Source organism: Phoxinus phoxinus (genome assembly GCF_949152265.1).
Source record: "Phoxinus phoxinus genome assembly, chromosome: 20".
NCBI classification, from domain to species: Eukaryota; Metazoa; Chordata; class Actinopteri; order Cypriniformes; family Leuciscidae; genus Phoxinus; species Phoxinus phoxinus.
Window position 1 is genome coordinate 32,244,779 of NC_136895.1, and position 13,279 is coordinate 32,258,057.

Here is a 13,279-nt window from a genome sequence, read left to right on the forward strand (position 1 = left end):
AAATCAGAACAGCAAAAGGTTTAGATGATACAATCTATCTGAAGTGATCACATCTTTGATCTTCTGTTAGAACGGTCAAATGTTTTACGGTGACAAGCTATTTGAAGTCCCTGTAATCAAAATGGTCGTTGGTTGCCCTCTGTGACACTATTTATTTACATATTACTGAGATTGGATGTAATTGTCTCTATATGATAATTAAGCTCTTTTAAGTGAAGGAACATTCTGATATAAATGTATATATTGGAGTGGAAGTTGGATCGGGGCAGAATATAATTTCTTACAACTGTAACACATGTATTGCTCATAGTTAGTTCATGTTAAAACCTTAAAACCGTCCCCTCACTTTCCTCTCCTCCCAATCCTCCAAACAATATTGATAATAATAAAGATAGTAATATGTAAATGTATATATATGTATAGTTTTTTTTTTTTTATATAAAATGCTTGTGTAAGTATCATCAGCTATTCAATGCTAAACAGTGAAGAGTTTGTTTGGACCGTTGATATTAAGCCCTGTGGGATCGTGGTGGGCTACTAATGAATTAGGCTGCTAACTAGAGCGAGTTTAATTGGCCTGATGGGAATGGCTAATCCCTCAATGCATATGCATCTCTGGTGGAATCTCAGCGGCCCCTCATGGCATCTTCTGCTCCACCGGCAGGACCAGGGCTGGGCTGGGCTGGGTTTGGTTGGTATATATTAGGGTATGAGGTCACCGACACGTCACCGAGAGAATCTTCATAAATAGTGAAAAAATCTCCAGCACTTTGATCACTGGATTGTCCAGTTTTCAGGTGAAACATGGCGGCTCAAGGAACAGCCTCTCAGCGCACGCCGTCGTCTGTGCTCTACATCGCCATATACGTGGTTCTGGTGATGCTGGGGAACGTTGGGAACACCACGGTCGTCGGAGTGGTCGGAGAAGGGCTTCTTCGGGATACGGGAGTCATCCGGAGCTCAGATGTGATCCTGGTCAACATGGCGTTCTCCAACCTGATGGTGTCGTTGGCCAGAAACACTCTCCTGGTGATCTCCGACATGGGAGTGGAGGTACGGAAGAGTTACGGGACTGTGATTGCTGGAAATGTGTGATATAATGTCAGTCGCTGGTTCGGTGTTGAAAAAACGTTAAGTCAAGTCAGCGTCATCTATACAGCGCTTTAACAATATAGAGTGTTTCACAGCAGCTTTACAGAGATTACAGTAACAGTGTTCAGGCTTTACAGCAGATCTAGAGTGAAGTTATTGTCCAGATAAAGGTGTTGGTTCGGTTAAAGCTAGCTTTAAAGCTAAATGGCTGTAAAAGGGTGTATGTCCAAATCAATGTTTAAATTGAATTCTCGTATGTTCATGTCAAGGGGATGGGAAGGCGGAGCGCCAAAACAATAGTCCCCACCAGATGAATGTAATAACCTCTGGAGGTGCGTAGATCCAAAAGAACTCAAAAATCGGAAAAAAGATCCGCACACGAAAACAGGCCAAAAAGCTTGCAGGATTTTATTGTCCAGAGGCCAGAAATAAAGTGCAAGGTGTGCAAATCCCTGTGCTCGGTTCAACCCTTTATTCATATGTTTATGTTACACAAAACCCAACCTTGACCGGTGTTGATTGGCCCGAGGACAAGCGTTGAGGTGCTGGTCTGACTGGTGTGTGTGCTGGTCTGACTGGTGTGTGTGCTGGTCTGACATGTGAAGCACTTGTGCTCGTGTAACTGTGCCTTCAGACGGCTGGCAGGACCGATGGCACTGGGAGATTCCCTTTAGTCCATTAAAGTCTGCATCCCAGTCAGGAATTAAAGGATCAGCGTTATATCAAAGCAGACCGTCGGTTTGAACCCGGACTGAACCTTCTCTACGATATCCTTACCTGAGAACACGGAGAGAGCTGAGACTGATGCAAATGTAAAAATGCTACAGGTTCTCTCTGGAAAGTTGAAATCTTTGTGGGGTTTTTTCATTTCAACCGCACCTTTCTAAGGACTTGCTCAGTTGCCATCAGCAATGTAAATCATCAGCCTCGTTCCTTCCTCACAGGTTTTCCTCAATAAAAACTGGTGTCGCTTCATGATGGGCATCTGGGTTTGGCTCCGCTCTGCAAACGTGTGGTCGACGTTCTTCCTGAGCGCGTTCCACTTCCAGACGCTGCGTCGAGTCGCCCCGGCCGCCACGAATGTGCACGGCCACCCCGGACCCCCCAAATCCCTCATATTCGGCTTGTGCCTCATCTGGAGCCTCAATCTGATCTACTCCATCCCAGCGTTCATCTTCTCCAAGAACGGAGACGAGAACTCCACCGAGGTCAGTCTGTCGGTGTACTGGTCAACGGGCTTCATTTAACTTGTGTGTTTCCTTTCAGTTAAAGAGAGAGTTCACCCAAAAATTTTAATTAGCCCAGATTTACTCTCCCTCAACTCATCCTAGTGTACATGACACTCTTCTGTCAGACGAACACAGTCTGAGTTATATTAAAAAATGTCCTGCTCTTCCAAGCTTTATAATGGCAGCGAATGGCCGTTTCTGTTTTGAAGTCCATAAAAGTGCATCTGTCCATCATAAAAGTGCATGATGGATGGATGCACTTTTATGATGGACAGATGCACTTTTTTGATGGATAGATGCACTTTTATGGACTTCAAAACAGAAACAGCCATTCGCTGCCATTATAACATTTTTTAATATAACTCAGACTGTGTTCGTCTGACAGAAGAGTGTCATGTACACTAGGATGAGTTGAGGGTGAGTAAATCTGGGCTAATTTTCATTTTTGGGTGAACTATCCCTTTAACCTCCGACCCCTCCTCAGACGCTGATGTTGGTGAGCAGCACCACTCGGCCGCTGCTGGGATGCATCTGGGATTTTCCGTCGGCCTACAGCGGCCTGGCCTTCGCCACCTCCTCCATGGTGATCCACGAATCCATTCCCATCTTCCTGATGAGCGTCACGAACCTGGGCTCCTTGTTAACGCTGTACACTCACGGACGAAAAAGAAGAGCTGCCAACAAGAGTCAGGACGCGCCGGTCGTCACCGGGATCCCTGCGGAGCGACGGGCGGCTAAGGTGAGATGATCTTAACCCAACTCTTAGTGTGTATATCTAACCCTACTGTGGGTAAAAGTCATACCTTTATTTTCAACAATCGCTGGAAGATCAGATCACTTGTGCACAATATGCCGAATAGGACGTTCCAGAATCACACACAAGTTCTTATTATCTAAAAAAATATCCATCGCTATGCTTCTCATGCCAGTCCAATATCTCTCTATTATATTATTATGGTTGAAGTTTAACATTTTCAGTGAATCCCCCTGTAGTCAATAGTTTTATCACTGAAAACTCATCTCAGATCACCAAAATGACATACTTCAAGTTTTTTCCTTAAAAAATGTTTCTTCAAGCCTTAAAATATCTTGAATGTAACTCGACACCCTTGCCTCATTTAGTATGTGCGGTTCTATGAATATGCAGATGAGCCCCGCCTCCACTCACTCACTCACTCAGAGATCCACTGGTGGACGATCACACGTTGATCTGATTGGTCAAGGTAGTGTGTGACGTCAGAAACACCAGCGATTTCAAACCGTGTTTTTGAGACTGTCTTTGGTTCACTGCAGTTTTAAGCAGAAAATACTCAGCAATGCTGTCCACTTATGAACTTACACATGGTGTGTGTTAAAGCAGATTAATAACACCACATACACACATAATCAACATTAAAAGCTGGATTTAATTACACCACAGGGGTGAAAACACCAACCAGCCAAGCTAGAGTTCTCCTGTGTTGATGCACTTACCGGATTTAAAAAAAAGGATACGCCCCCCAGTGCAAGATGATGTCGTCAATAGTTGTGGTTCGTTTTCTCAGCAGAGATTTTAAATCTCTAATAAAAATAAAGTTAATTTTTTTATTGGGACACTAGCATACACATGAACGTCACATGAACGAAAAGGCCAATTTGGATTTCACCTCAAGTTTAAAATTCCAACTGGTTGATAGGAATGTTGTTCCAGGACCAACAAAAGACCTGCTAAGCGAAGCAGTCCCAGACCCAAGCCTTAATTATACCATGATGATGTCATTTCCTGAACTAATGATCTTCACTGATGGCCACAATCCTGTGGGAAGCGTAGGTTCACTGTCCCATGGGAGCCGAGAGCGAGTTGGTTCATGTTTTTGTTTCTCCAGAGAGTAACGGAAGCGTTTCTGCAAGAAAGTGGAGTTACTGGGCATGACCAGATCAGGCTGTGTATAAGTCAGCATAACAGAATAATACTTCTTTATGTGTTTGCTCAGGTGATTTTTGCGCTCAATATCCTCTTCATTTCATCTTGGGGCGCCAGCATCATCTCGGTGAACTACTTCAACTATAACCGCGGATCTTCCACGCAGTTCCTGCTGATCGTCGCCCGCATCGCTAACATCACCTTCATCGCGCTGTCGCCCGTCGTGCTCGCCGTGGGACACCGCAGACTCCGGGCCTTCATGAAGTCCGTCCTGTCGCGTGTAGTCTGACAGACAGGCAGCAAAGACATTATCACAAGAGTGTGTGTCACATTATTTATTTTTTAATAAAGTTGCATGTACTTACTCAGAAACGAAGACTCTGTGCCATTCAAATTCCATTAGAAAAAGCAGATTCCTGAATTTGATTTGACCGATCAAAGGATGCATTGAATTTAAGGAAGTAAGAGTTATTTAATGCATTGCATTTCCTTTATTCCTTCAGCAGACACTTTCTTACAAATAAGTAGGTAACACTTTACAATAAAGTTCATTAGTTAACTTTAGGTAATGTATTAACTAACAGGAACTAACAATGAGCAATACATTTGTTCGTTTTTATTAATCTTTGTTAATAATAATACAGCTGTTCATTGTTTGTTCATGTTAGTTCACAGTGCATTAACTAATGTTAACTAATACAACCTTTGATTTTAATAACGTATTAGTAATTGTTGAAATTAATATGAACTAATAAATGCAGTAGAAGTATTGTTCATTCTTAGTTCATGTTAACTAAGGTAGTTAACTAATGTTGTTAACTAATGAACCTTATTGTAAAGTGTTATCAATAAGTAAAATAATACATATCAAATCATATCATATAATAATAATAAGAGTAAGTATTAAAGAAAATATGAAATATGACTAAATAAAAAGGAATTGAATCTGTCCTGAGAGGAATCTTCCTGACTTCATTGAAGGTTTGTACTGTGTTTCTCTGAAGATTATTACTCTAGTAGAGACACGAATACGTCTTTATTTCTCTCATTATACCTCTCTTATTCCGTGTCTGCCAGGGCTTCGGACGAGTGCAGACACTAGATCACTTCTGTTATAGTCAACGAAGGCTTTGCACTGTGGGCAGCTTCAGTGATTATAATGGGAGAGATTTAACTGTGTCACGTCACAGGAGAGCGCCAGTGTCCGACAGAGAGGATGACACGGTAAACCTGCGTTTCTTTATTCTTGGACTGTGTATTTGTTTTGCAAACAAGCGCAAAAGACTAAATCATGTTCGCCAGTTCATGCCATAGAATAGTAGACAGTAGACTCCAGCACCTTTCCTTTTTCCCAAGTTATCATTTGGGTTAAACATGTAACCCAGACTGTTGGGTTAACTGGGCAACCCAGTTATTATGACAGATTAACCCAGCATGCTCCCCACCAGATTGCGTTGGATTTTTAACCCAGCATTTTTTAGGTCAAAATGGAGCCACACAACATGAAGCAGCACAAGATGGAGGCCTTAAACAGAAACACGTAAGAACCTAGCTCTTGTACATTGTGTTATGAAGTTTCTCTGTCCATGCTTCAGATCTGTGTGTTGCGAGTCAAATTGACAGCAGTCTTGAGTTGTGTGTTATTATTATCTCTGATGTGTGTCTACTGCCACCTAGCGATCTTAAAACAACAACATCATCATCACACATCGTTTCCACAAGATTGATGTAACTGATTATTCTTAACCAGATAATTGAGAAGTATGAACCTTGATATTAAATAAGAATGAATGTTTAATTATTTTATGCTTCATTGCATCTATTCATTTCACACACGTCTGACTGAAATGCTCCTATTTTACATGATGAGAAGAAGAGATTCCGTATTAAACCTTACAAAGATAACACCATGCATCTATGTGTCGTGTTTACCGTCGTGTTTACCTCATCACTCTGGATCTGACGTGTATCGGCGGGAGATTCTCCGGAGCTCTCTGAGGTAAATATTGACCGATCAATTTCTGAATAAATAAATTATAACGACGGGTACAATCTCTATCAAATCAAGACCATTTTATTATTAATATTTTACTTTAAAAACTTTTGGATCATTGAAGAACGTCGTCCGTGTGTTCGCGTTGTTTAGCAGTTTAAAGGGCGCGCGCCGATTTACGAGCCACGTTCGCGCGATTTCTGTGGAGCGCGCTTCATTCTTCAAATTAGGAGCGCGCATCAACCTATTTACTTATTTCACAACTTCGCAATTAGCCTAGTATACAAAATATGTATTATCCACCCATCCATATATTCACCAAACCTTTAGGCATGTGGTAGCCCATTTATGCCTTATATAAAAAGAAACATGCTTTTGTATATCAAATAATTATAAGATTAAAATTTCGAAATTATTACTTTATTGTCATAATTTCGATTTAGTATGTCATAATTTTGACTTTTCATCTCATAGGCCTAAACATTCAATTCAATTCACATTTATTTGAATAGCACTTTTCACAATGCACATCGTTTCAAAGTTTTACAGAAAGTGCACGAGTCCACAGTACAGTTTACAGTGTTCTGTTATCAGAGGAAACTGTCTAAGTTATGCATTTCAGAAATGTACATTTACAAATAACAGTTAGCTAAAATTGTATACGTTTAAACAATGTAATTATTTAAGGCAGAAACAATGAGCTAATTTACGTAATGAATACTTGTTTGTTAACAAATTATTATGACATATAGACAATTGTTGCATAATTTTGACTTTTTATGTCATAATTATGATTTATGAAAGCATGATTTTTTTTCTGAATGGGCTTCCATAGTTGCGGCGTGTACAATGTGATATATTTGAGGTAATACTAATTGGCGTACTTAAAACTAAGTATGTAATGATAACAGATTGTTGCAATGTTTGATATGAAAATAAACGTCTTTCTCTCAGATTCAGATTCTCTCTTTGTATGTGTTTCAGGTCAGAGGTCGTGGTGTGTCTTTCTCCTGGACGCACGACCACTAACATAGTGACGTCTTTGGGTGAGGGAATCTGCTCTCCTTCTGAAAAGAGTCAAAATAAAATGGAAGCATCATCATAATTGGCATGATTGTGTGATAGATAGATAGATAGATAGATAGATAGATAGATAGATAGATAGATAGATAGATGAAAATGTGAAAAACTATACTTTATGAAGAAGACGCATCATTTACACGATGTGTAACACACAAGTTGTGTCGAGAGGATCCTTTCTAGAAAGAACTAAAGATGTTAAATCACAGCTTTGGCTCTTCTCGGACCCACACTCTGTGGAATAGTGGTGGTTTGCTAATGAATTAGGCTGCTAACGAGCGCCAGATTAATTAGCCTGGTGGGGATAGTTAATCCCTCGAGCGTGAAGATGCAAGTTCAGCTCATATCTCCCAAAACATCCATATCTCTGGTGGAATCTCACCTGCCACTCACTGCATCTTCTCCTATGACAGCGGGACCGGGGTTCAGCGGATGTCGGGATTTATATGGTAACCGTGATCCATAAAAGGGGCTTGCGGGCGGTGGGAGGAGAGGGAGGCGCTGGGATGGAGAAAATACAACATCCCTGAGACTTTCTGAGAGACGCTCCATTAATGACTGAAGTCTGAAGACGTTTGAAGAACATGGCGCCTCAAAGAAAACCCTCGAGCCTCAGCCAGCGCATCTCTTCGTCCCCGTTCTACTTCACGCTCTACGTGGTTCTGGTGATGCTGGGGAACGTCGGGAACACCACGGTCATCGGAGTGGTCGGCCAAAGCCTTCTCCGGGAGTCGGGAGTCGTCAGGAGCTCAGATGTGATCCTGGTCAACATGGCGTTCTCCAACCTGATGGTGTCGCTGGTGCGAAACACAGTCGTGATGGTGTCCGACCTGGGAGCGGAGGTACGCAGGAGTTCCCTCATGGATGAACGCTTGGTTGGATGTATAACTGATAGTGAATGGATGGGCGCTGAGGTTTGGAGATGGGACTGCAGTCTGGGTTTGATCTCTAGACAAACCACTGCAATGAGTGTGACCCACCCCGGCGTCTGCGTGAAGGCTTTGAGCTGAGTTAGTCACGTCTCCTTTCTCTACACAGCGCTGTTTACAACACAGATCGTTTCAAAGCAGCTTCACAGAGATAACAGGAAAATACTGCAACAAAGTTACAAGAGATGATCTTCACGAGTCTGTTGACTCATTCCAGAGAGTTTAATTGGGTCAATGTTAGAGTTTTGTTCATTGTTAAGAGTTAACGATTGTTCAGAACAATCAAAACCAACAAACATCCCATTCGGACTCTAATCAAGTGTTGTTTATGGAGATTTGCCAGACATCGGTTGCCTTTGAAATGCTAAGACATGTTGTGTTTGTTGACGCAAGTGTGTTTTGCTAGTTTCAGCCTGACGCAGTTTTCATTTTCACGTCCTGCTCCGCGTTGTTGAAATAGCGAACGCATTAGCACTCATCTGTGTTCATGAGCGGCTGGTCTGAGAGCGAGTGTGTGTCCATGAGCGGCTGGTCTGAGAGCGAGTGTGTGTCCATGAGCGGCTGGTCTGAGAGCGAGTGTGTGTGTTCAGGAGCTGCTGGTCTGAGAGCGAGTGTGTGTGTTCAGGAGCTGCTGGTCTGAGAGCGAGTGTGTGTTCATGAGCGGCTGGTCTGAGAACGAGTGTGTGTCCAGGAGCGGCTGGTCTGAGAGCGAGTGTGTGTCCATGAGCGGCTGGTCTGAGAGCGAGTGTGTGTGTTCAGGAGCTGCTGGTCTGAGAGCGAGTGTGTGTTCATGAGCGGCTGGTCTGAGAACGAGTGTGTGTCCAGGAGCGGCTGGTCTGAGAGCGAGTGTGTGTCCATGAGCGGCTGGTCTGAGAGCGAGTGTGTGTGTCCATGAGCTGCTGGTCTGAGAGCGAGTGTGTGTGTTCAGGAGCTGCTGGTCTGAGAGCGAGTGTGTGTGTTCAGGAGCTGCTGGTCTGAGAGCGAGTGTGTGTTTGGGAGCGGCTGGTCTGAGAGCGAGTGTGTGTCCATGAGCGGCTGGTCTGAGAGCGAGTGTGTGTGTTCAGGAGCTGCTGGTCTGAGAGCGAGTGTGTGTCCATGAGCGGCTGGTCTGAGAGCGAGTGTGTGTTCATGAGCGGCTGGTCTGAGAGCGAGTGTGTGTTCATGAGCGGCTGGTCTGAGAGCGAGTGTGTGTCCATGAGCGGCTGGTCTGAGAGTGAGTGTGTGTTCATGAGCGGCTGGTCTGAGAGCGAGTGTGTGTTCATGAGCGGCTGGTCTGAGAGCGAGTGTGTGTCCATGAGCGGCTGGTCTGAGGACGAGTGTGTGTTCATGAGCGGCTGGTCTGAGGACGAGTGTGTGTCCATGAGCGGCTGGTCTGAGGACGAGTGTGTGTCCATGAGCGGCTGGTCTGAGGACGAGTGTGTGTTCATGAGCGGCTGGTCTGAGAGCGAGTGTGTGTTCGGGAGCGGCTGGTCTGAGAGCGAGTGTGTGTTCATGAGCGGCTGGTCTGAGAGCGAGTGTGTGTTCATGAGCGGCTGGTCTGAGAGCGAGTGTGTGTTCAGGAGCACTGCTGGTCTGAGAGCGAGTGTGTGTTCATGAGCGGCTGGTCTGAGAGCGAGTGTGTGTCCAGGAGCGGCTGGTCTGAGGACGAGTGTGTGTCCATGAGCGGCTGGTCTGAGAGCGAGTGTGTGTCCATGAGCGGCTGGTCTGAGAGCGAGTGTGTGTTCATGAGCGGCTGGTCTGAGAGCGAGTGTGTGTTCAGGAGCGGCGGGTCTGAGAGCGAGTGTGTGTTCATGAGCGGCTGGTCTGAGAGCGAGTGTGTGTTCATGAGCGGCTGGTCTGAGAGCGAGTGTGTGTCCAGGAGCGGCTGGTCTGAGGACGAGTGTGTGTCCATGAGCGGCTGGTCTGAGAGCGAGTGTGTGTCCATGAGCGGCTGGTCTGAGAGCGAGTGTGTGTTCAGGAGCGGCTGGTCTGAGAGCGAGTGTGTGTTCATGAGCGGCTGGCCTGAGAGCGAGTGTGTGTCCATGAGCGGCTGGTCTGAGAGCGAGTGTGTGTCCATGAGCGGCTGGTCTGAGAGCGAGTGTGTGTCCATGAGCGGCTGGTCTGAGAGCGAGTGTGTGTGTTCCGGAGCGGCTGGTCTGAGAGCGAGTGTGTGTCCATGAGCGGCTGGTCTGAGAGCGAGTGTGTGTTCATGAGCGGCTGGTCTGAGAGCGAGAGTGTGTGTCCATGAGCGGCTGGTCTGAGAACGAGTGTCAGGAGCGCTGCTGTTCTGAGTATTTGTTTTCTTATTTAAAGAGTGCGTTAGCAATGTGCGCCTATAGGCGGGTCCACAACGCGTGTACATCTGCTTATTACACACACACACTGCTTATCACACACACATTCTGCTTATTACACACACGTTAAGCTAGCAGAAGTGGATTCGGACACTTGGACCGCGCACTTTAGACCATGCGCTAAGACCGCTAAGATAGGCCCAGTGTTCCGTCTGACGCGACTGGATTTGATCGAATGCTCTACAGCGCTCAAGCATCGACTCGTCTGTTTCCTCACAGATCTTCCTCACGCGAGAGATGTGTCACCTCATGATGGGCATCTGGGTTTGGATCCGCTCTGCAAACGTGTGGTCGACGTTCTTCCTGAGCGCGTTCCACTTCCAGACGCTGCGCCGCGTGGCTCCGCCGGTGATTAGCCTGCACGGGCCCCGCGGACCCCCCAGACCCCTGGTGCTCGGCTTCGGCCTCATCTGGAGCCTCAACCTGGGCTACTCCATCCCAGCCTTCCTCTTCTCCACCAACGGAGACGAGAACTCCACCGAGGTCAGTCCGTGTGCTAGCGCTGGCCGGTATACCGGGTCATTCTGAATACCGGTGTTTATTTTTGTTATAATATGAATTTTTTATTCACAATTTAACACATATTACACGCACAGCACAACAACATCACACAAAACACGAAGGACAATACCACTAAATATATCAACCATAAAGAGAGAGAAAAAAAGTGATATGATATGAATTTTTAATATATCGCAATACCGGTGTATGTCGCTTTAACAGCGTTGGGAACGTTTATGAGCACTGCTGGTTTGTGTTCAGCCGTTACCGTGGAAACCAGTGTTTCTGGCGCTCCGACAGCGCCTCCTGCTGGTGGTCTGTATAAACACTGTAAACCTGAATGGGATTTCCTACAATATTCACTCATGACAGTAAAGTATGGCGTTCTGAGTCCGTCCACTGCAGTGTGTCCTCTCTCACTCAGCAGAACATGTGCTTAACACCCAGTCAAGCGTGAAAAAATAAATAAATACGTCATATACCGTGAAACCGCTATAATTTAGAAAAATACCGTGATATAAATGTCTGGTCATACCGCCCAGCACTAGTGTGTGTGTGTTTGTGATGAGCATTGAGTAGTGTTTGACCTCCGACCCCTCCTCAGACGCTGATGTTGGTGAGCAGCACCACTCGGCCGCTGCTGGGATGCGTCTGGGATTTTCCGTCGGCCTACAGCGGCCTGGCCTTCGCCACCTCCTCCATGGTGATCCAACGAATCCATTCCCATCTTCCTGATGAGCGTCACGAACCTGGGCTCCTTGTTAACGCTGTACACTCACGGACACACTCGCAAGAGTCCGGACACGCCGGTCGTCACCCGGATCCCAGCGGAGCGGCGCGCGGCGAAGGTGAGGAACCCGACCTCGCGGGCTATAGATCAGGGTTAGAGCTTTGCTTGTTTGTAAAGAGGCAGATTATTGCAGAAGAACATCAAAACATTAAAGTGTAAAAACGTTAATGTTTAAGTTTACTGTAAAGCAAACGTACTAAACATTTACATTTTTATCATTTAAAAATATATATTTTACTAAATAATTTGACACTGAAATCGCAAGAAAATAAAAGCCATGCGTCTAAGCGAGTTGTGTGCCAAGTTGATATCACAAACATTTCGCTTCCTACGTCTAACTTATGAGATATATCACAATTAGGACACATTAAGTCTAAATGATGAGATGAAAAATAAAAATTGTGACAAAAAGTTAAAATTATGACACCAATTAATAATTATGATATTAAAACTTCATAATTATGGCATAATGGTAATATAAGTAATAATTATGACATACAAATTGATAATTTGAACGTTTTATATCATAACTAAAAATTATGAGAGAATTATGGCATTATAAGTGATAGGATTTATAATTATTAAAATTATAGTGATAATTTTTACTTTTTATCATAACTAGAACATAAAAAGTAAAAATGAGATAAAAGTTTAAATTATGGCATAAAAAGTCAGAATTATGACAAAAAGTCAAAATTATAACATGAGATGAAAAGTAGAAATTGTGTAAAAAAAATCTAAATTATGAGATTAAAAAGTAAAAATTATGGCAATTTAAGTGATAATTAGGACATACAAAGGAACAATTTTGAGATTTCTAGGCGCTTTACCAAAAACACAGCCACACTCCACAATTATAATGTATTTTTCAGTCACAAATGAATCAATTTCCTTCACAGAATCCGTTTATCACACACACCAGTTTATCACATACACACCAGTGGCCAAACTCGAGTCTCAGAGCTTTCCAGCCACACACTTCCTGTCAAGATTAGAGGATTTCATTATAACAGTAAATGTGCAGCATGACTCCGCCCACTGGGGGAGGAGCCTGTTGAGCTTTTAAAGGTCAAATTGTGTGTTTTTAATCTTTCAAATGATGATGATTGCGTGTGTGTGTGTGTGTGTGTGTGTGTGTGTGTGTTTCTCAGGTGATTCTGGCGCTCAATATCCTCTTCATTTCGTCTTGGGGAACTAACGTGATCTCGGTGAACTACTTCAACTATAACCGCGGGTCGTCCACCGAGTTCCTGCTGATCGTCGCCCGCTTCGCTAACATGAGCTTCATCGCGCTGTCGCCCATCGTGCTCGCCGTGGGACACCGCAGACTCCGGGCCTTCGTGAAGTCGGTGCTGTCGAGGCTCTGTCCGGCGGGTTAGGCGTCTCGTGGCAGACCCGCGGCGCAGGGTTTCTGCATCATCACCCGCGA

General features: G+C 44.5%; 1 protein-coding gene and 1 pseudogene across 2 annotated transcripts; both read left to right on the forward strand.

Annotated features, from left to right (window-relative positions):
* Positions 1-804: 804 nt before the first annotated feature.
* On the forward strand, positions 805-3,069 carry LOC306988247 (olfactory receptor class A-like protein 4; the record flags this gene model as incomplete). Its single annotated transcript, XM_079593053.1, has 3 exons — positions 805-1,053; positions 2,037-2,300; positions 2,806-3,069. The coding sequence occupies 3 exons, from the start codon at positions 805-807 to the stop codon at positions 3,067-3,069; spliced, it is 777 nt and encodes a 258-aa protein (XP_079449179.1).
* A 1,447-nt stretch (positions 3,070-4,516) lies between these two features.
* LOC306987726 (olfactory receptor class A-like protein 4) lies at positions 4,517-13,229 on the forward strand (annotated as a pseudogene). The gene is made up of 8 exons (XR_013800724.1): positions 4,517-5,764; positions 5,902-5,985; positions 6,098-6,223; positions 7,202-7,263; positions 7,711-8,139; positions 10,779-11,042; positions 11,665-11,908; positions 13,002-13,229. The product of XR_013800724.1 is annotated as an olfactory receptor class A-like protein 4 (transcript).
* The last annotated feature ends 50 nt before the right edge of the window (positions 13,230-13,279 follow it).